General features: G+C 47.1%; 2 protein-coding genes across 3 annotated transcripts in view; one reads left to right on the forward strand and one right to left on the reverse strand.

Annotated features, from left to right (window-relative positions):
- Window positions 1–6,365, forward strand: part of KCNH1 (potassium voltage-gated channel subfamily H member 1) — a gene marked incomplete at both ends in the record, with an annotated part of 423,177 nt that extends 416,812 nt beyond the window's left edge. For both annotated transcript variants that reach the window (XM_079697019.1, XM_079697020.1), the window contains one exon: window positions 5,511–6,365. In XM_079697019.1, the coding sequence (XP_079553145.1) occupies window positions 5,511–6,365 (855 nt within the window). The remainder of the gene's footprint in view (window positions 1–5,510) is intronic.
- Window positions 6,366–15,507: 9,142 nt separating this feature from the next.
- HHAT (hedgehog acyltransferase) overlaps window positions 15,508–22,745 on the reverse strand; it is a gene marked incomplete at both ends in the record, with an annotated part of 362,271 nt that continues 355,033 nt past the window's right edge. Inside the window, one exon of the mRNA XM_079697991.1 lies at window positions 15,508–15,599. Coding sequence (XP_079554117.1) covers window positions 15,508–15,599 — 92 coding nt within the window. The remainder of the gene's footprint in view (window positions 15,600–22,745) is intronic.

Genomic DNA, 22,745 nt, shown 5'->3' on the forward strand with positions numbered 1-22,745 from the left:
AAGCCTGTGTTCTTTCTACTCTTCTCTGTGTGTTTCAGATTTGGGCCATGTGTCTGAATTCAATTAAAACCAAAATAAATCCCTTTTGGTTTATCTATGGTTTTCTGTGATTCATACGTCAGTCTCTATTTATGCAAACCACTGAGAATTGACATTATGTAAATCTTTTTACTCCCCAATCTAAGCTCTTTTAAGCAACTGGACTCCCGTTCTCTGTGCTGTCAGAACTCTAGGTGGCCCACTTCCCTCCCAGGGCTGTCTTTCCCCTACATGTGCTGCAGGGACCCTGTTGCTCAGTGACCCTGAGGGGACTCCTCCCCTTGGTCTGGTCTTAAGGGGGCTTAAGAGGGACTGGGCCCTCCTTAAATGCAACCCAAAAGAGGCAATTGATGGTCCTGACTCACCTCAGCTTCCAGTGGGATTACTTTTTCAGACAAACTTGAAAATAACTGCTCAGGAAGCCCTGCAGTTTGAAGAGCTGGGTGTCAATTCAGTTCAGCTCAACAACTGTTTGTTAACGGCCTCCCAGGCTCTAGGCCATTGCTTGCTGAGCCTTCAGAGGAATGTGGAGATAGATGAGGGAGGCACAGCAGCCACCTCTGCCCTGGGGCATTCTCTGTCTCCCCATATACAGTCAGTCATGAGCTGCTCAGCATTCAGCATGGGCCTCCCATGCCCAACACATCAGGCACCCCTGTGGGCTGGCAGGACTCTGTCTGGCTAGGGAGGATCCAGACCTATCCCATCAGTGGTGCCTGGACCAGTGTTAGCCTGTCTCTAGGGCTGGGCCTCCCCAGTGGGTGATTAGTTGGGGTCCCTGGTAATAACCTCTCCAGACAGACCCTGGCACCTCTCTGTTGATGTGGCCCCTGTCTACGGACTGCTGATGTGAAGAAAGGTGATGTCAAGGCAAGAGCACTGGCCAATACCCTGAAGTTCTACTTCTGCTTAGCTGTGTGACCTTGAGCAGGCCACCCTACCACCTAAACCCCAGTCTCCTCCACTGTCAGATTGTGGAGGAAGTCCTTGCACACCTCCCCGGAACTTTAGCTTAAATGAGATGATGCACTTGAGTATGTGGAATATGCTATAAAACACAACACAAAGTACTGTATTATTAAAATCATTAATTGTTCATTCTCAAAGGGACTTTAGAGATGATCTCATCCAGTGGTTTTCATAATGATAATTCAGGCCACAGAATCCTTTCCTGGGATGAAATCTTACATTGAAGCCCAATACATAACAGGAAAATGGAAAGAAAGAAAACCTGGCACAACTCTGCTGGGAGCTGAGGGAGGAGGTTGTCCCACTGGTGAGGGTGGGTGCGAAGAGGCGGCTTGCTCAGGGCCCAGCAGGGGTGAAATGAGCACTCCCGTCTTCCAACTCCTAGTCCAGGTTCTTCCCATTGACATTGGATTGTCTTCCACAGGAAGATCCAAGTTTACATAAAAGAAAAATTCAAGAGCAGTTGTCCTTAGATCTAAAATACTTGGTCAAATGCCTGGTCACAGCTGCCTCTGGAGATGAAGACTCCATGACTAACTTCTCCAAAATATCAGCTGAAGCTAGTAAGCAGAGGCCTAGACCTCAGACTAGAAAAGCTGTTAGACCACATCAGCTCTGGTCCCCTTGGGAGAATGCTAATTTTACTTGCTGATTCTCAAAGGCAGGCTCAGTCATTTCTGCAGGGCAGAAAGATGTTCCCTAGTTTACTTGCCCATTGGATGAGCCAGTGATGTTCAGGTGGGGCTACCCCAGGCACACAAGATGACCCTTTAGGAAAAGCCAAGAAGCTTCAGAAGAGTCAGCACAGACCCAGACACCCACGTCCCCTCCCCAGGAGAGCCCCAGCCCGTGAGTGCTGAACTGACCCCACTGATGATGGGGCCACAACATCTGAATATGCTGCCCAGGCCAGGCCCCTGGCCCCTGGTCCAGGTTTCTGACCCCCATGAGGCATTTGGTTGAAGAGCCCAGTATTTCCACGCCCTCAAGAAGGAGCTACCATTTCCTGTCACAAATATCCGCCATGGATACATACTAAGCATTTGTAAGCCTACTGGTATACTTCATACTTCACCGTACAACCTCTTGGTATAAGAAATTTTGGGTTGACTCCTCAATATCTGGAGAAGTACTTCCTTTTCTTTAGTCTTAAAACATCTCATTTCTGGTCTCAAGGGCCGCCTGACCTTTGATGTTGAGAGAGCTGTTAAGAGGACCCTGTGTGTTCTGAGCTAATCCCTTCCTTTTATAACATTATGACCTCTGTGATTTCATCTTTCCAGGCTAAGACATTCTAACATTGATTCATTAGCGCATATTTATCTGTTTTTCATCCATTCATTTATTCATCCATTCTACAAATATTTATCGAGGACCCCCTAGGTGTCAGGTACTTTCTAAGTGCTTGAAATAGTGAACAAAACAGACAATCCCTGCTCTTAGGGTAGGTAATAAATTTTTAAAAAGTAAAAGACACAATGTGACATGCAAAGTACAGTGCTAGACCTGCAGGGAGCCTTCAGAGGGGCTAAGGTATGGACGTAAGTAACTGGTATCTTGTTTGGGACTTATTGCTTGCAAGGAATAGAACCCCACCCAAACGAGCTCAAGTAAAAAGGGGGATATTGCTAAGAATCAGATGTCCTTCAGAATAAAGGCAGGACCAGAGCAAACGGCTCTAAATGCCATCATCTCTTCGGGGTATATTTACATTGTCATATGTTCTCCCTTCCTCCCTCTTTTTCTCATTCCTCCTCTCTGTCCCACCTTCCTTTCTTATCCCATTTGCCCCTCCTCCCTTCTCTAAGAAGGGATGTGAGTAGGGGAGGCAACAGACGGCATCACTACTACAAGTGGATGCAAGATAGTAATTAGGGCAGAAGAGTGGTGTGAGCACAGCAAGGGCCATTGGGGTTGGGAGGTGGGAGGATGACTTAGAGCTCCATGGAATCAAAGAAGGCTTTCTGGAGGAGGTGCTGTTTGAGTTGGGCCTTGGTGTGAGGAGGATTTGGACTCCTCTTGGTGATCAGGGTCCATTGCCAGAACAGAGAATGGAGGTGGAAGACTGCCAACTCAGAGCACTGGGAGGACAGACAGACAAGGTCCTGATCACTCTACTTATCGTCATCCCTCCATCCCTATGATGCCTTCAATTAGGGTCCTCTTCAGAGTGGATGGGATTCTCCTGAGTGCCATGGCTTGGATCTGCAGGATCCAGACTACAGGAGCACATGGGGTATGGCTGAAAAGGACCTGGGGAGACAGGGTTATGAAATTACATAACCCTGGGCAGGGCAGAGGATGGATAAGGGCAGGGCTGGGAGAAATGCTGTCCAGTGGAGGTCAGAAAGCCACTCACTGGGACCCAAGTAATGTGGCTTGAAGATTTAGCCAGGTGACAAGAGGGGCGGCTGCTCCGTCCTACCCACCTGTTAGTGTCAAGTCATCCAGTGACAGAAGCTTTGATGGAGAAGTCACATGACAGGTGAGCCTCCAGTCTGCCAACGATCTGCTGACTGATCACTGGCATCAAGCACGCAATTCAGTGTTGGTTGGGTTCCTCTGTATTTATTGGCACTTTATATAAAATGACCATGTTGTCGGTCATATCTGAGAACCTAATGAGTGGTGCCATCCGAGAGCCCCGGGTGGGGTGGGGCGGGGCCTTCCTGGAGGAGGTAGAATTAGTCACATATTATATGTGTCTACAAGTTAAAAAACAAAAAGCAGAGGCCTTGAAATGGTGGGGACAGGAGGATTCATTTTGAGCGTTCACAGTTAGCCAGTGCTTTCACGTAAGTACTCTTCTGTTGGCTTTACATCAAGTCAGAAAAGGAGGGATTTTTCCCACTTTTGAAGGAGGAAACAGAGACTCAGAAGTTAAGATACCTGTTGAGATCACACAGCTAATTGGCAGAGCTAGGACTTAATTCTGTCTGACCCCAAAGCCCAGGCTCTGGGCATGCCAACACATGTGCCTCCCCAAGAGCTGGGGGTCCTGCAGCAAGTCTTTGGGGCAGGTTCTGGGCTGGTCAGAGGCTGCCCACACAGGGCTGTCCAGGTTGTGATGATGGAAAAGCTGCCCCTCTCCCTTCCACAGACCTCTCCCCTGCTTCTCAAGGATCTCAATCCCTCTGGTCCCCAAACCAGCATTTATAGTTTAAAAATGACCTATTTCAGGTTGCTTCTTTCTTACAAGTTCAGGTATGGGATGAGTCAGACATGCCCCTGAGTGTACCTGCTACATGCAACATAAGTCAGAAATTACAGGGCTTTCCCATAATCGGATGTCGGCCCAAGGGAAACCCTGTAATATGTGGCTTACGCTGCACTGAGATCCAGAGTCTTGTGACAGTATTGTTGGCTGGCTGTCCATCCACTGCATGAAGCATTGTCATCGTCAGGAAGAACCTGTTGGACATTGAATGGGTCTGGGGCTTAACTGCTTGTCTTAGAGGATACCTATCTGTTATGTGACATTTAGCTACTCTGAGCCTTGATCTCCTCTCCTCTAAAATGGGGATAACAATATGTGTCCCTGTGACCTTATAGTGTCGTCGTAAGAAATATATGAAGTAACATTAAGGTCACGGGACTTTCTTCTCCCGTAAGCTCCCTGATGACAGGGAGGGTTTCTATGTGAGATCAGCGTGTACTTTTCACAGCCAACTGCATTCACTTAGGGTCCAGATCTGCAGATGACAAGGGCAGTCTTAGCCATCACCCTGCCTGGGAACTCGGCTGAACTTTCTTGCCCAGGACTGTGGTGTAGAACTTCAGTGCATCAGAATCACCGGGGGAGCCTTTTTTTTTTTTTTTTTTTTTTTGCGGTACGCGGGCCTCTCACTGTTGTGGCCTCTCCCGTTGCGGAGCACAGGCTCCGGACGCACAGGCTCAGTGGCCATGGCTCACAGGCCTAGCCGCTCCGCAGCATGTGGGATCCTCCCGGACCGGGGCACGAACCCGTGTCCCCTGCATCGGCAGGCGGACTCTCAACAACTGCGCCACCAGGGAAGCCCCGGGGGAGCCTTTTAAGTTACAGATTCAAGGGCTTCCCATCTGGTGATTTTTAGTGCAGTAGGTCTGAGGTGGGGTCAGAGAAATGATTTTTGGAAAGCTTACCAGGTGATACTGAATTGCAGGCCAGAACGGGTTAAAGGGGACCCAGGCTCAGAGGCCAGGACAGTCTCCTGGGAGGAGGCCACTTGGCATCTCCAACCTCTAGGCCTGTAGAGATGGAAAGGTTGGGGGTTTGTTTCTGTTGAAGAGGATGACAGCAGGAGTCAATTCCTCGCTGTTGGAGAGGTGGGAATGAGGGTCAGAAAAGGAAAGGGATGGCAGTCACTGAGCAAGGACCTGGAGGCCTTGCAGGGATGTGACTGGACTGTGAGCCCCCTCCCTTAGGGCTGGGGCTGGACACCAGGCCTGTGATGGGCAGAGGGGCCGAGCTTCGCTGATGCCACAGCTGGGTTAACAGGGCGTGTCATTCTGTCTCCCTCCAGATCGTGTTCCGGAAGATCAGCGATGTGAAACGGGAGGAGGAAGAGCGCATGAAACGGAAGAACGAGGCCCCCCTGATCCTGCCGCCGGACCACCCTGTCCGGCGGCTCTTCCAGAGGTTCCGGCAGCAGAAGGAGGCCAGGCTGGCCGCGGAGAGGGGTGGCCGGGACCTGGACGACCTGGATGTGGAGAAGGGCAGCATCCTTACCGAGCACACCCACCACGGCCTGGTGAAGGCCAGCGTCGTCACCGTCCGCGAGAGCCCTGCCACGCCCGTGGCCTTCCCTGCGGCCGTTGCATCCACGGGGCTGGACCACGCCAGGCTGCAGGCGCCGCCGGGGGCCGAGTGCCTGGGCCCCAAGGCCGGCGGGGGTGACTGGGCCAAGCGCAAGGGCTGGGCCCGCTTCAAGGACTCCTGCGGGAAAGCTGAGGACTGGAGCAAGGTGTCCAAGGCCGAGTCCATGGAGACGCTCCCCGAGAGGACCAAGGCGAGCGGCGAGGCCACGCTCAAGAAGACAGACTCGTGTGACAGCGGCATCACCAAGAGCGACCTGCGTCTGGACAGCGTGGGCGAGGCCAGGAGCCCCCAGGACCGGAGCCCCATCTTGGCCGAGGTCAAGCATTCGTTCTACCCCATCCCTGAGCAGACACTGCAGGCCACCGTCCTGGAGGTGAAACACGAGCTGAAGGAGGACATCAAGGCCTTGAACACCAAAATGACGAACATTGAGAACCAGCTCTCTGAGATACTCAGGATATTAACTTCCAGAAGATCCTCTCAGTCTCCTCAGGAGCTGTTTGAAATATCGAGGCCCCAGTCCCCAGAATCAGAGAGGGACATTTTTGGAGCGAGCTGAGAGGTCTGCTGAAAAAAACAAGTCGAAGACAAAACACCCTATGCCCTCCTGCCCTATAAACATCACCTCTACCACACACACCTACATGACCAACAACTTTCAAATTAGGCTCTTCCCGACAGAAAATCCAAGTGGGACCAGTCGCTTAGGCACGCTCTCTCCTTTTCTCTATCTGGGGGAAGATCCGGGAAGAGGAGTGTGCCACCACCCTGCAAGACGGCAGCTGCATCTGAACTGTCTTTGCACAATTTTGGAAGAGGAGGCGTGCCGTCTAAAGGGTATTTTCCTTCATTTTTAATTTTTTACTGCCATGATATTTGTAAAAGATGAAAACTACCAGGAAAGAACAGCAGCCATTGGGGATTGGTGGGAGAGCACCGAGAACCCCTCGTGTATATTACCATGCTGGGCTCCTTCGCCAGGACCGCCGGAGACTGTGGTGGGCACAGGGAGTTCCCAGCATTCCCTGCTCTTGGACAGCCTGTGTCTGAGGTCACCGTCTATTTCCCTACTGTAGTCATTTGTAACAAGCTCGGGACAAGGGGAGCTTGAGGGACAGGGAGGGTAGGGTAGAGCCTTTCGATTTTCTGTCGCTAATGGTTAAGGCCAAAAAGCAGCTGAGGTGCTTTGGGTGCCTCCTGTAGACACCTAGAGCCGGGAATCTTCAGGTCTCCTTTCCCAAAAGAAATGAGCCAAGTGTAAGAGCTGGAGAGGGGCGGTGGCGATCCAGAGATTCTCTGGGCTATGGTCTGCACCCTGCTCCTATGGGATAGTGGAAGGGGAGGTCCCTGGAGGCCCCGGATGAATCTCTGGCCCGGCTCCATGCCACTGGCCTCATCACACAGGCCCTTTGCTTCTTTTCCTTCTTGACCTCTTCCCAAGTGTTCCTGTGGCATTCCTCAGGGTATGGGGCATCGGCAGGAAGGGTGATGAGCCCAGATTTGCTTTATTAGCAAAGCAGACACACACACATGACCTCAGAAAAATGATTGTAGCGAGTGCTGTGTTTCTATTATGACTCTTGTTGGGATTGTCCTAGAGTTTGTATTTTGTCCACGGCATGGGTTCATTCTAGGACACTCGGGAGTCGTGCTTGGCCTTATTTTTAAGCTAATCTCTTTATCTCATACTAAAGTCAGTAGGACTTCAAGAGAAACCATGAGATTGCAGGGCTGTGATTGTAGTGGCTTCAGGAGCTGGAAAAAGAGAAAGAGGCAGGAGTTTCCAGACTGCCTCTGTAAAGTGATGGAGAGAGGTGGCTGTAGGGCAGTGGTCCACGAGGAAGGTCTGAGCTTAGAATGATGATCACCGAGCCACCTACGGGCCATCCAAGTCCCTATGCCATGATGCTCGGGACTGTCCACTGCCTCATAGTCCCCTGGGTTCAGGTTATTTGTGTGCTTGGGCTCCTTTCAGTGGTGTCTGAGAAAGGAAAGAGATCTCTCCCAGACAAAGTGGAGAGAGGGGTCAGGACCCTAAAAATTGATAAGTAAGATTGGAAGGTCAGCTCTAAAAATTCAGCTTTGAGAGAGTGAAATTAGGAGTGCAGGTGATCTGGATTAGTGACAGCATGGAATCATCTAGGGCACTGACCTTCTGCACATGTGATGCTGTGGCAATCCCGTCCTTAGCACCTCTGCCTGGCATTGCTTTGCAGCAGGGATTCTGGATCCCAATGTTGATGTCCCTCAGTACTGAAGGGATCCCGACAGGTCACGGCCTGCCCTACCAAAGATATCTAGTGTTTCTGAAAGCCTCCTGTCTGAGCCTACCCACTCTCTTTAGTCCTGCTCAGTGGCCATGGCATGACCCAGGACTTGGACCTCAGTTGTCTGTGCAGAGTGGGGCTGTCCTCTCCTGGCTGCCAGGGTTGGCACAGACAGCCTTGGGGAGCAGAGTCTGAAAGGTCAACGTGAGAGTCCTTCCCCAGAGGCCCCACACACTCATGCAGCTTCTTCCGCGAGGCTTACAGGGGTGCCCCGATACTTCCCGAGGCTGAGACATTATTGGATTCAGCCTCAGATGGCAGCATACAAAGAAGAAGTGAAATTTCCCAGGGCCGGGAGTCATGACTGTTAATGACTCTGGGTAAGCCGTGGGGCTTTCAGCCTCTTTAACTTGAGAAGCTGCCAACTAGTCTTCGGGGCTGAGGCTGTAAAATATCTGGAATCCCATCTGCTAGCTGCCCCTCAATGGTTCCAGTTTGCCATTCCTTAAACATGCTCGTCAACTTGCTTCCAGAGTTTAGGACTCACTACTTGTAAGGCAGGGCGAGGGCCCTGATAACTGCAACATCCAACTTCAGAAGCACCTGCCCAGCACCCTGCAGGCCCTTCCCTCCAGCTCTGCCTGAGGGGGTACAGGTGTCTATTAAGAAATGACTCCCCAGCTGGTTCTGAAGGGCAAAGATGCTAATATGTGAGGCTTTGAAGTCCAGACCTGTTTTTTGGGGAAAATAATGCTTGGTGAATGTACTGCTTGATCAACTCCTAGGATTCAAACTGGGCTAGTGATGAGAAGCCCGGATCTGCTCATCTTGGGGTCACAGGGCCTGCAACCCATGCTCCTGGGGGTGACAGCGTACCACAGGTATGGCTGTATATGCTTTTATTCTTCTCCCCTTAAGGGTTTAAGGATTTTAGGGATTTTTGCTATAATGGTTTTCTCTGGAAGAAAAACAAAAACAAAAACATTTTTAAATGAGCCAAACCTTGCATTGTTATGACATGCACTTGGCCGTGGGCTGCTTTGTACTAACTACCTACACCCTTGCCCAGATGCTGCTCTGGCTTCCCAAGCAAGAACCACGAGCTTCAGATACCACTGACTCAGCCTTCCGCTTATAAACCGTTATCTGGTGGCTGGAGAGAGATTAGGGAAACAAAAGGTATTTGGGTATTGGACCCAACCTTTAGACTTTAGAAAAGTTACGCCGAGAGATGTAGATTTACCTGAGCTATTTTTTTCTTTTCGAGGGAAGGGGACATGTCGTTATACCATTGCAGAGTAATTGCTGGTTACTTGATCTCTTACATCAATTCCTTACTTTGAATGTCATTCATAGGGAGGCTCCATTTCCCAGAGTCCCCTGACAGGCTATTTAGAGTAGGAGGTCCTGCCCCTACCACTTGGCTGGTTGCTGAACACAGCCACTCCCACCCCCGCCTCGGCTGCAGGTGTGGGAGTGAGGGGTGAGTCGGTGAAATAAGACGGTCAACAAGATGGAGTGCTTGTTCTTGGTGGAGGCGCCATCTCCAGCAATGAGTGCTGCCGTTCCATATACCTACAAAGGCTCCCCCACTGGCTATGACGAGATTCCCATAGGAAGGAACGGGAGGCAGCCATCTGGTTGAGAAGCCTTGGTCTAGTGCACAGTCTTGGTATCTCCACCTTCATCCATCCCCTTCCCTTGCACTCACACCCCGTGGCTTGATTCTTTCTAAGACTTTTCTTTATATTCTGGACCTCAGATTAAATCTGTGGGCAAAGGGTTTGTAGCTAGTGGTAGGCAACCAATGGCTTCTAAAAACTCTGATGCTACAGCAACACGGGCCCTAGCGTTTCAAAGCTGTTCCCATTTCTTGTTATCCAATTCCTGGGCTTGTTTTACCCTCAGCCTTCTAGATCATCCTCTGCGCTGCTGCTGGACAACCAGCAGGCCCTTTCCTGGAATCCTCTTTCAGAAGTGGAGTTAGCACAGCTCAGAGTAAAAATGCACCCCCATCACACCACCCCATCCAGCGACCTTCCTCTCCTGAATCCTTAGGTAGAAGGGGAAAGCATTAAGCCAGCTGTTAAGCTTTGTGCCCAAGCCTGTGGGGAGTGAATGAATGCCTTAGAAATATCAGGTAGGTGTAGGAAGAGCCCCGTCTCCCCTTGCTGCCTTGACCACCAGTTAGCACATGCACCCTCTGGGAAATTTTAGGAGCCCTGGTGGACATGCAAGTGGATGTGCGCTTGATGCATAGATTGTACAGTGTTTTGCAATAAAGATGTTTAGCCTTAAGACCCTTGAATGGCACTCCAACTGCGATGGAGCTGCCAATGCTCTTTCCTCTCCTCCCTCCTCACTTAGTGTTGCTTAAAGAGGAGGCCCACTGAGGGCACACTCAGGCCCCCGGACAGCCTCTCTTCTGTCACTCCATCATTGTACTGCCTTCTTGCTCGCTTTGATAAAAATAACCTTCACCAGCTCTCGTGCCCTCCAACTGGACGAGATTTCACTATCCTCCCAGCACTAGCCGCAGCCATCAGAGGCAGCACCATTTTCTCACCCATCATGTTCCTGTTGAGATGTTTTCATTTCCACCCCTCACAGTTCAAAAGAATCAATGTGAACTTGCCTCCTGCTTAAATTAGTTTCAAATGAAACTTCATTCTCATGCGAGCATATCAGACTTATTCGGGAACCTTTAGAACTGGACTTGAATACCCTGCAGGTGCCGGACCGGTGGGTGCCCTCCCTGCCCACCATTAAACTTTTCTTAGAGCCACTGTCTCTTTGACTTCTGAGTCAGCCAACAGATCCATTAGTTGTTCAATGAGACGTTCACGAATCTTGTATCAGGATATGAACTGCTTTTATGCAAAGAAAGATGCAAACCCGCCCCCCGCCACGATGAATGTATTCTCAATATTCAGACGCTGTATTTGTGCATCTGTTGGAGACCCACATCTGACATCTCGCTGACACTGCGAGGACACGTCTACTCACGAGCAGTTCGTCATTCTGGGGCTCCTCCTTGTATCAACGCTCTTGCCGTTGAGTCCTGCCAAATCCTTCATTGGATTTTTCTTCTTCCTTTGCATCTGTCACTTTGTCCAAAGGAGCATGAATCAACAGAAGTGCAAACGAGCTGAGACTACTTGTGTGGTCAGCTGAGTACGCTGACAGAACGCCACTGTATGACTGCAGCCTGGGGATGTTAAGAGGGACAGGTGGGCCCCTCCATTGATATTCCCTTCTCAACATTTTTAAACAAGCACAAATGATATTTGTTAAAAAAAAGTTTAATTTTATTTATTATGGTAATAAACTATTTTATACATGATCATACATGATTGCTTTTGCCTTGCCTTTTATAGAATTTCCAGGCATTGAATTGGGTGTTCGCACCCAAGATGATGACAGAACAAGGTGGTACTTTCTAGTCCTTTTCAAGAGCCTGGGGAGCTCTCATTTGGATAGCACCTGTAACTCTGGTTTTCGGAGAACTTAAAATTCTAGAGACACCAAGATTGTGTGTCAAAGTACTGCAAAGCAAGAGAATGGTTGTGAAGGAGCTTCACCATATGATCTTGAACTAGAGCTGTATCTGCTATACAAATGTACAGAGATGCCCTCCAAACCTGGCATCACTGGAAAATGGTGGTACAACACACTGACTGAACACAGAACTGAAGTTGGCTTCCCACCTAGAACTGAACTTTTTAATCTTTCTTGAACAATTGGATTAAAATTTGTGTACTCATGCTTTGCTGCCTTTTAAAACATACATACTGTCAAAAACTTTACTGAGTCTTTTTGGAATGACTCAGCGTCAACAATATGAGTTCTGATCTGTGCTTTAATTCACTAATCGTCACAGAAGCCATTAAGGTAGAGGACCGCTTGTCCCTAAGCTAGTCCTGTACACCAGCACTGTTTCAGTTCTGCTGTGGTTTTAACAGGTATTGCTTCCTGCTCATGGCAAGAGTCTTCACAATACTGCCAACATGAGTCCTTATTTCATACTAACGGACATTTCAAAAATGGCACTTTTCTTTTTATAGACAGTACAACTTAGGGATGAGGAATCTGTGATCTGCAAGCCATATTCAGGCCTCTGCTTGATTTCATAGGGCCACAGTATAAATCCAGTATTTTTAATGACTTTCTCCCCACACCCTGTTATTTTTTTACATTGCAGAAAAGCATAATAAAACTAATTTAAGCGTGATATTTTTTAAAATTCCAAATGATCGATGTTCATTTCAAAAGTCTCACCTAATAAAGCACTAAACATATTGTACTCTTTAGATATCCTCAATAATGAAAAATCTTTCTTTGTGACTATGATTTTTATAATTAGTCAAAAGGACTAAGTAACACAGAGCCAAGTAATAGATACTACATTTTGGATGACAAATGGGTTTCAACAATAAAAAAGAGGGATTTTGTTGGTTGGTTTTAAAATAAAACAATTACCCTGAAGAAGGGTCTCAGAGAGGCATCTCAACATGCACTGAGAAAGGCCAGGACTGTCAAGATAATCTGGTTTCTCCACAGTTGGCCTTTTTGTATGGATGTGTTCTGGTACATTTGCTAGAAAAGAAACTCATTATATTATGGTTAATTTGTTATACTTAATCAGTAATTATATTATTACCTAAATAAGCAATGAGCAGTCTAAATTTCTCAAAGGGGAAACCCCCTCCCACTAAATTACTGTTCTCCCAATATGCAGATCATTATACAATTATATATATGATTGATATATTTTCTTTCTAAGTCTGCAGCCTTTAGTAGAACAAAAGGCTTCTGCTGTCACTTTTCAAATAAATTAATCTGAGGAAATAACGAAATAAATACTTTTCAGTCTTCTTGCATGGTCCCAAGAATTAGTCAAAATGACCAATATTTTGCTGTCCTTCAGATGTTTTACTTGCCTCCTTGAGGCTCATGATGATGATCATGCTTGGAGCTCTCCGGTTTGCTCACAGAGCTAGGTTGGAGTCGGAGGATCCTGGGGCTAGAAATGACCTTGGGATCTGTCTAGCTGTTTCCCTTCCCTGTGCTTGAAGTGGCCCAGGGCTGATAACTATGGAAAGCGATGCATCGGATGCTCCTCAGCTGGAACTGCTCTGTCTTCTCAGACACCTCAGGAGTCTTTCATTTAAAGGAACTCCAAGATTTGAGCTCATATGCATGAAAAGAGACATCATTTTCATATTACAGTTGGAGAAAAGCAAGAGGTTAAAGAAAACACTGGTCCTGGATAATCCACATATTGTTTAACCAGGGCTCAAATATATAGCTAAAGACAGTAATCATTTACTCATTCCTGAGAACCACTCTAAATCATAGAATAGCTTAAAAGAAATTCAGGGTTATTACTTTCAAATATATTCACTGACTCTTCCAATATAGTTTAATGAGTAAATAAGCCTATTTATTTCTATATAAATGGCATCTCTGAAGAGTTGAAAATATTTTGCACTGTTTATATATGCACATGCATTAGACATTTCCCTGCAATTATCGTCACACTACTTTTTCCCCTATAAACTTCAGCCAAGAGGGTTTTGGCAGACCACAAATCTTGAATGTGTTAAGAGTCCATGAAGTTTTACTGTATTCATCTGACTGCTCAATCTTCCTCAACTTCATCCCCTCCTGAAAACTTCGCAGCACCTTGGGCTCACCTGCCTGTCTCCCCACTGTCCTTTACCAAGCCAGCTGCAGAGGCGACTGCTGCCCTGGTCTGCCTGCCTCCCTCCAGCCTCTGTCCTTTGCTGCAGCTAACACGGTGTGTGCCCCTCCCTGGGATCCATGGCTGGTCCCCTCCCCACTCTTTTCCAAGCAGAGTGGCTAGGAAGAAAGGACATCAGCAAAATGGTCCTGCGCCAGGAGTTTAAACCTCATTGAGCTAATAACCACAGCCCGGACACAAGCACAACGGCAAATGACTAACGGGAGACAGCGGGGCACAGACCAGGTCCAGGTGCACCTTTCACTCAATGACGATTAATTCATGTGCTTGAGATGTTCTAGTCTCCCGTAACTGGGTACACTCTGGATTCAAATTTTGAAACTGCTTCACTTACCCTCTTCCCCCTCAGAAGAAAAAATCCAAAGCCAAACAGAAGTATTCTGAATTATCTACCACTTGGGGCCATTAATGGCCTGTCAGCATCTTTCCAGAAAGGTGAATAATTCAGAATTAGGTAAGTGTGGGTTTTTTCTTGTTTTTTTTTTTTTTGCGGTACGCGGGCCTCTCACTGTTGTGGCCTCTCCCGTTGCGGAGCACAGGCTCCGGATGCGCAGGCTCAACGGCCATGGCTCACGGGCCCAGCTGCTCCGTGGCATGTGGGATCTTCCCGGACCGGGGCACGAACCCGTGTCCCCTGCATCGGCAGGCGGACTCTCAACTACTGCGCCACCAGGGAAGCCCGGTAAGTGTGTTTTGATTTTAAACATTTTCCTCAAAAAATATTCAAAACAATTTTACAAAAATATGAATTATCTATGTGATAGAAAAGGCTCCATTTTATTGAAACAAAACAAAACAAGGTAAACCACGGAGTGTAAATCGCTCAGGGGGAAGATGACTGCTGGGACTTGTGTGAAGAGAGGAGAGACCACAGGAAGTTATCTTTACCCTCTATGACTTGCCTGATAGCACCTGTCTGTGATACACTATTCCTTGGTTTTTTAGTTCTGCTTCTTTATTGGGAAACAGTTAACTGTCAGGTAAAGGAACTGCCATGTTTATACTTCTCTGCAAATCTAGGGAAGAAGCAGCCAAATGTAGATCACCCTGATGAAGCTCAAGTAACAGCTCTCCTTGGGTACTGACTCCTTGCAATGCCACAGAACATAATCAGTCTTCTCTGACCCAGTAATTAGAAACACAGCTGTGGCTTTGTCACCTCCCTGCTGAGGAGCTAAAGTGTGAAGCTAAACCCAGTGCTGGTTCTACAGACTACACTGCAGGACATGGGGAAGGGGACACTCGAATGCCACTGACCCAACATGTTTCAGAAATACTGTCCAGTGGAGGACAGGCCTATCACTAATCAGAATTTCTGTGCCTCAGTCAAGAAATGTCTATTACATTTCATTCTTGGTAAAGGATAAAGAACCCAAAGGGCCCTTGGGACTGGATTCTGGATCACAATGTCACCATGTGCAGTTAGGCAAGACATTTTACTGCTTTGGACCCCAGCTTACTCAACAGGAAAATGATTGGGCTGGGAAGATGATCTCTAAGTTCCCAAAGTTATGAGAGCTCAAGCTTACAGTCTTGGAGTGAGGTAACTTCAACAAAAGATGAGCAGATCAGGCACTGGTCCCCTGGAGGTTACCTTGAGGTGCAAGGTCAGGGTGAAGCACTATTTGTCTTGGAAGCCAGCAAAAAGGTCCGACCGGGGCCCAGCGCCATTAGTTCACGGAGTATGTCTGGGCCCAGGCAATGCCCACATGGGAGTAGCAGTACAGGAATCCCAGGACAGAGAGGGTCACACATGGCCAGCCTGCAGGGGGAGGACAGAGATAGAGGAAGATTAGTAATGTCTGGGGCAGGACCTCCCACCGGTCCAAACTGTCCCCTTTGGAGAAGGCAACTCAGGAAACAACGTGGGCCTCCATTTATGCGTTAAGACACATGCCTCCTAGACAGTCTGCACTAACTGGAACACCAGCAAGTTGATCCCTATGTCCCCACTGGGAATGGGTCAGCATAAAATGAGGGGGTGCACTATCACACATGCAAATTACGTTGAGAAATAGGACGAGCTTTTAAAGAATACATATTTAGAAGACTAACGTAGTTAATAATCAAAAAAGATGAAACATCCATGAGACCCATAGTAAATCTCAAAAATGTACATTGACCATTATATTGAATGGAGTGCCATCTGCCAGCACACAGAAGAGAGAGCCTACATTAAACATTCAGTTGCAAAAGTCAAAGCTTTTAGTGGTTCCTTCTACAAGTACTTGTCTTAGAATATCTGATGTTTTTTTCTTCTTTTTAAAAAAAATAACAGCCCTCTCTGCTACTTGTTACTTAATGATCTCCATGTCTTCTACATGTTTCACTTATTCAAACACTGGGAGCTTGGGGAGCCAGAGGTGCTGTGGAAGGTACCAGATGCCAAAATAGAAAGATTTAGTCCTGTGTCAAAGGTGCTCTCACTTCAGCGTGGAAAAGACAAACACACTCCAGTGGGATCTACAAGCCATGTGATGTGTGCTAGGTGATGATGTGTGCAGAGCACATTTAAACTGCACCATGTGGGATGAGCAAGAGTATGTCAGATGGAAAGGAACCAGGGACAAGCTACCAGAGAGACCACTTGACGTGTGACCATAATGGGGTCATCCAAGGAACAGGGATCCTGTGATGTGACTACTGCACAGGGAGGGGCGGGCAGGGTAGGGACAGAAGTAGGAGGAGGGAAGCCACTGAGGGTGATTATAACTCTGGCAGGCTCTCTCCTTGCGATGTCAACCATTAGTTACTATTATTAATATGACATAGGTTCAGTCAATATAGCATAGTGGTTAAGTGTGCAGTTGCTGAAGTGGAATTGGACACAAGTTCAAATCCTGGCTCTGCCACTTGCCAGCAGTGTGACCTTGAGCAACTTAAGGAATCTCAAATGTAAAACTAGGAGGGATAGAGCAACTTACTGAATAGCGTCTTTGTAAGGTGCCACGGACTGAATTGTGTACTCACTCCTCAATTCATATGTTGAAGCCCTAACCCTCAGTGTGATGGTACTTGGAGGTGGGGCCTTTGGGAGGTAAATGGGTTGAGATGAGGTCATGAGGGTAGGGCTCTCATGATGGGATTAGTGCCCTTATAAGAAGAGACACCAGAGACCTGGCTTCTTCTCTTTCTATGCCATATAAGGACACAGTGAGAAGGCGGCCATCTGCATGTCAGGAAGAGAGTCCTCACCAAGAACAAAACCATCAACCATCAAAACTTTGATCTTGGATTTTCCAGCTTCCAGAGAAATAAATGTCTATTGTTTAAGCCACCCAGTCTATGGTATGTTGTGATGGCCGCCTGAGCTAAGATATAACAATTGTGTGAAATGATGTAAAGACCTGCACGGTGCCTGGCCCATGGTGGAGCACTAAAGAAAGGTAGTAATGTAAGAGTGGTATTGAGAGGGTACAGAAGTCTTTTTGCACCAAGATTAGAGTGACAACAGGGAGAGCAAGCCCTGGTCTTCCTCCTAACTCCTGTCTTCGACTTGCTCCTGGGACTGGCTTGGCACAGTGTTTTCCCAGGCCCTGAAGGCAAGAGAAGAAAGGGCAGCAGAGGAGGCCCACCAGCCTGGCTCTAGGACCAGCCCTGCAGTCCCACCTCCCGTCTGCCAGTCAGCCAGGCTAAGAGTTTCCTATACCTGCTGGAACAAATTACCACAGACCTAGTGGCTTCAAAGAAGAGAAATTTATTCTCTCACACTTTTGGAGGCCAGAAGTCTGAAATCAAGGTGTTGGCAGAGCTCCCCCTCTCTCTGAAGGCTCTGGGGGAGGATCATTCCTTGCCTCTTCCAGTTTCTGGTGACCCCAGGCCTTCCTTGGCTTATGGAAGCCTTCTTCCCTGTGTCCTCTTCTCTAATAAGGACACCACCAGTCATTGGATATAGGGTCCACTCTAAATCCAGGATAATTTTTTTCTCAAGATCCTTAAGTAATTATACCTGCAAAGACCCTATTTCCAAATGAAGTCACATTCTGAGGTTCTAGGTACATATGAATTTTGTGGGTGCTATTCAGCCCAGTACAGCCAGGTACTTTTTCAAGCTTCAAGACAGACCCATCCTGCCTGGAGGCACCCTCAGATCCCTCACCCCTGTGGCTCAGACACAGATGCCAGGGGACCTTTCAACACCTGGTCCTCAGTAGCCTCAGGGAGCATGGAGAGGGGAGGGGGCTTCAGGTGCAGGAGGCGAACCCACACTTCAGCTGTGTTTAGGGTAAGGCATCAGCACGTGTTTGGTAAACACAGAAACCAGAGGCTGGCTGCAGAAGTGGGAGAATGGGGATGTTTCATTTACACAAAGCTGGGCCTGGGGCATTGCACAGCTGTGCTTGGCCCCGAGGCTGTGAAGGGACATCCCTGTGAAAGCTGCCCAGCACACAGAACTGCAAGGAGCCCTGCCCAGAGGTAAGGCATATACATGTTCAGTCTGGACCACAGCTGGGCCCTGAAAATTCTCCCTAGTGTTACTGCATGCCATGCACAGAGGCAGCTAGACAGCAGTAATCCTGACGCTACTAGGAGACCCTAGCAGGATCTCAGTTTCTCTACGCAATGGGAGGTCAAAAATAAATAAAAGCATGTGAAATAAGATCACAGGTTTGGAAGTGCTTTTAAAAAGTATTTCAGAAAGGCAAAGGATTACCTGAGAATTCTCTTATGTACACACAGCTCATTGGTCTTTTTAATGCGTGAGTGTTCCTCCAGACAGTAACCCCAGTGTGTACCAGATGGCGTTCAAGAACCCGTTCTCCTTTCCTGACCTCAGGAGTAAGATATGTGATGACAACAAAAAGACAGATTCCACAAGTCACCCTTCCACAGCATTCAACCAACACTTGACGAGCATTTGCTATGTGCCTGGCCCTGTTCTTCAACTGCGGCTGCTGCTAACCAAGCAGATGTGGCCCAAGCATGACAGGGTGCTTGGGGCAGAGGCCCCTCTTCATCAGGGCTCAGATAAGCACAGGATCATAAAACTGGAAATAAATGGACTGTCATTCTGGCAACATGCCAAGGGTTGCTATGATACATGGTCATCCAGGCTTGTCAACCGTTAACAAAAAAGATGGCATCAGAAAGGATTCTGTCCTGCCAAAGGAACACGGATCTCATCCTTCAGCCCTCTCTCCCCCTGGCCTTTCCCTACTAAGTTTTCTTCTTCCATGTTGTCCCTTCTCACCAGGCTTTCCAAACCTATGTGTCCAGAAAACTCCCTTATCCCCACATCCTCAAACGCATGCATGCATACCCACACACACATCATTAATGTGGCTTATAAAGACTGGTGGGCTGTACTGTACTGGTCAAAGGAAAAGATCCTACTTTAGGGCTGAAGTCCCCTGCACACACTGTTCATTTACGGCTAGGCCCCCAGAGTCAATGATACGTGCAGCTTCCTGGTGGGCTTTTGATACCTGGAGCTAACAAGATGCGAACAGGTGAACAGTCTGAACAGGTGAACAGCGAGGCAGCATTGAAGATATTATGAACAGTGTGCTAGTGAGTCAGACAACAGTTGCAAAGGATTGGGGTATACAGATAATAGGACAGATTATTTAACAGATAGAGGGAAATGCATATCAGTAGGATGTTTAGCACAATAAAGTCAATTAAGAGGACCAAGGTAGGTGTATAATATATGGAGTTAATAGGTGGCTGTATCATGATATTGTTAATAGGATATTGGTGGGTTGTATAATAACTACAGCTAATAAGAGACAGGTAGGACGCAGAGGGGAATGGCTATAGCTAATAGAAAGTGAGCCATGTAATTTTACTTGAGGTTATTAAGGCTGAGCCACTCTCTGAGCAATTACATCAGTAGGAAAGGACTAGAAAGGCAGAGGTTCAGGACACTGAAGGAAAAGACCATTATCATGCAGGGCCATGAGAAGTCAAAGGATATGTCCAGCTGGTTTTCTGGAAAGTGAAGGGATAATCAGAACAAGAAGCAGGTCTAATGAAAAATATTGTTTAAAAAGTTAATGTTGTAAAATGGTGCAGCCACAGTGGAAAAGAGTACGGAGGTTCCTCAAAAAAATCAAACACAGAATTACCACATATATATCCAAAAGAATTAAAAGCAAGAACTAGAAGAGGTATTTGTACACCCAAGTTCACAGCAGCACTGCTTACAACAGTCCCAAGGTAGAAGCAACAAGCATCCACTGACAGATGGATACACAAAATGTGGTCTACATATATAATACAATATCAGTCTTAAAAAAGGAAATTCTGACACGTGCTACGACATGGGTGAACTTTGAAGACATCATGCTAAATGAGATAAGCCAGTCACAAAAGGACAAATACTGCAAGATTTTCACTTAGATAAGGTACCTAGAGTAGTCAAATTCACAGAGACAGATAATACAATGGTGGTTGCCAGGGGCTGGGAGGAGTGGGGAGTTAATGTTTAATGGGTACAGAGTTTCAGTTTTGCAAGGGGGAAAAAAGATCTAGACATGGATGGTGGTGATGCTTACATAGCAATGTGAATGTACTTAACACCACTGAACTGTAGAATTAAAATGGTAAATTTTATGTTATATATATAATTTACCACAATAAAAAAATTATGCTGAGTGAAAGAAGCCATCAACAAAATAATACATGCTGTATTATTCTACTTATATAAAATGCAAACTGACTTATAGTAACAAAAAGCATGTCAGTGGTTGCCTGGGGCTGGAGCAGAGGGAGAAATAGATTACAAAGGGGCACTAGGAATCTCTGGGGATGATGAAGATGTTTTGCATCTTGATCATGGGACAGTTTTTCAGGGTATATACAACTGGAAAATACATTAAATGGATATATTTTATTGTGTGTAAATTATTTCTCAATAAAGTTGTCATAAAAAAATTTTTAAAGGTGTTCTTGGAATATTAGCAAATCACAGGCTTGCAGTACTCTACTGCAATGTCCTAGGCTATATATGCCCCAAGGTATTCAAACAAAAGATGCAATTCATTTTTTTTAACATCTTTATTGGAGTATAATTGCTTTACAATGGTGTGTTAGCTTCTGCAGTGTAACAAAGTGAATCAGCTATACATATACATATATCCCCAAATCCCCTCCCTCTTGCATCTCCCTCCCTCCCTCCCTCCCTATCCCACCCCTCTGGGTGGACACAAATCACCCTAGCTGATCTCCCTGTGCTATGTCACTGCTTCCCACTAGCTATCTATTTTATGTTTGGTAGTGTATATACGTCCATGCCACTCTCTCACTTCGTCCCAGCTTCCCCTTCCCCCTCCCCATGTCCTCAAGTCCATTCTCTACATCTGCGTCTTTATTCCTGTCCTGCCCCTAGGTTTTTCAGAACCATTCTTTTTTTTTAGATTCCATATATATGTGTTAGCACATGGTATTTGTTTTTGTCTTTCTGACTTACTTCACTCTGTATGACAGACTCTAGGTCCATCCACCTCACTACAAATAACTCAGTTTAGTTTCTTTTTACAGCTGAGTAACATTCCATTGTATATATGTGCCACATCTTCTTTGTCCATTCATCTGTCGATGGACACTTAGGTTGCTTCCGTGTCCTGGCTATTGTAAATAGAGAACATTGTGGTACACGACTCTTTTTGAATTACGGTTTTCTCAGAGTATATGCCCAGTAGTGGGATGCAATTCATTTCCTGATATGATGCTGGGTCTTCAGTCCCTCACCTCCCTAGGGGCAGGAGGACTTGCCATGTGTGGGACTGAACGCTGGGCTCCTCTCATCATGCTTTCTTCCGCTGGGGCCTCTGAGGAGGACAACCAGAGGAAGTCTCTTAGCCATGCCCATGTATTCAGCAGCTGAATCAGCACAAATCCCTATCGGGGGAAGAAATCAATCCTTCCTAATGGGAGAGGAGTTAACTGAGTTGCTGAAATGTATATGAGCTATCAATTACCGCATCAAAGGCTTGCTCTGCTGTCAGGATGGGCAATGCTGCTGAGCCTGTGACCGCCATCTTGGCTCTAACAAGTCTTTTTTAAAGGCCACATCCCACTGTTAACCATTTTTAGAAGAAAATGGCTAGTGACCAGCATGTGAACAAACTTTGCAGTGAAGCCTTCTTCTCATCCTTCCTTCCAGTCAACCAGAAACATAGTCCCTATCCATATGTGAGTAGTTTACAAAGAATATGCAATCTACTGTACAGTTTACAAAGAATACACAATCTTTTTTTTTTAGTTTATTTATTTGTTTATTTATTTATTTATCTATCTTTGGCTGTGTTGGGTCTTTGTTGCTGTGCGCAGGCTTTCTCCAGTTGTGGCGAGCGGGGGCTACTCTTCGTTGCAGTGCATGGGCTTTTCACTGAGGTGGCTTCTCTTGTTGTGGAGCACGGGCTCTAGGGCATGAGGGCTTCAGTAGTTGTGGCGCATGGACTCAGTAGCTGTGGCTCGTGGGCTCTAGAGCGCAGGCTCAGTAGTTGTGGCGCACGGGCTTAGTTGCTTCACGGCATGTGGGATCTTCCTAGACCAGGGCTCGAACCCATGTCCCCTGCATTGGCAGGTGGATTCTTAACCACTGCACCACCAGGGAAGCCCAAGAATACACAGTCCTAGTGAATCCTCACAACACCTTGAGATAGAAATTACTAACCTATACTAATATTCTTTCTTGAAGCTATATTGCCTCAAAGGGGCCCAGAGTCCACATCCTAAGGCCAGGGTATCAGACTGAATCCTACCTGGAGAATAGTCTGAAGGACTTGAGTCTGTCCTTTAGCTTTATCTACAATTATCTATCATTTATCTACCATTAACAATGCCCTAGCTTCCTCCCTCCATCCACTCAGGCAAGATTTCTAGCCAGAGGCTCTGACGCCCTGTTGCCTGTTGTCCCTCCCACTCATCCACTGCTCAGTCGTCCCCTTGCTGAGCCACAGTT

The sequence above is a fragment of the Hyperoodon ampullatus genome (assembly GCF_949752795.1).
Source record: "Hyperoodon ampullatus genome assembly, chromosome: 2".
Lineage (NCBI taxonomy): Eukaryota > Metazoa > Chordata > Mammalia > Artiodactyla > Ziphiidae > Hyperoodon > Hyperoodon ampullatus.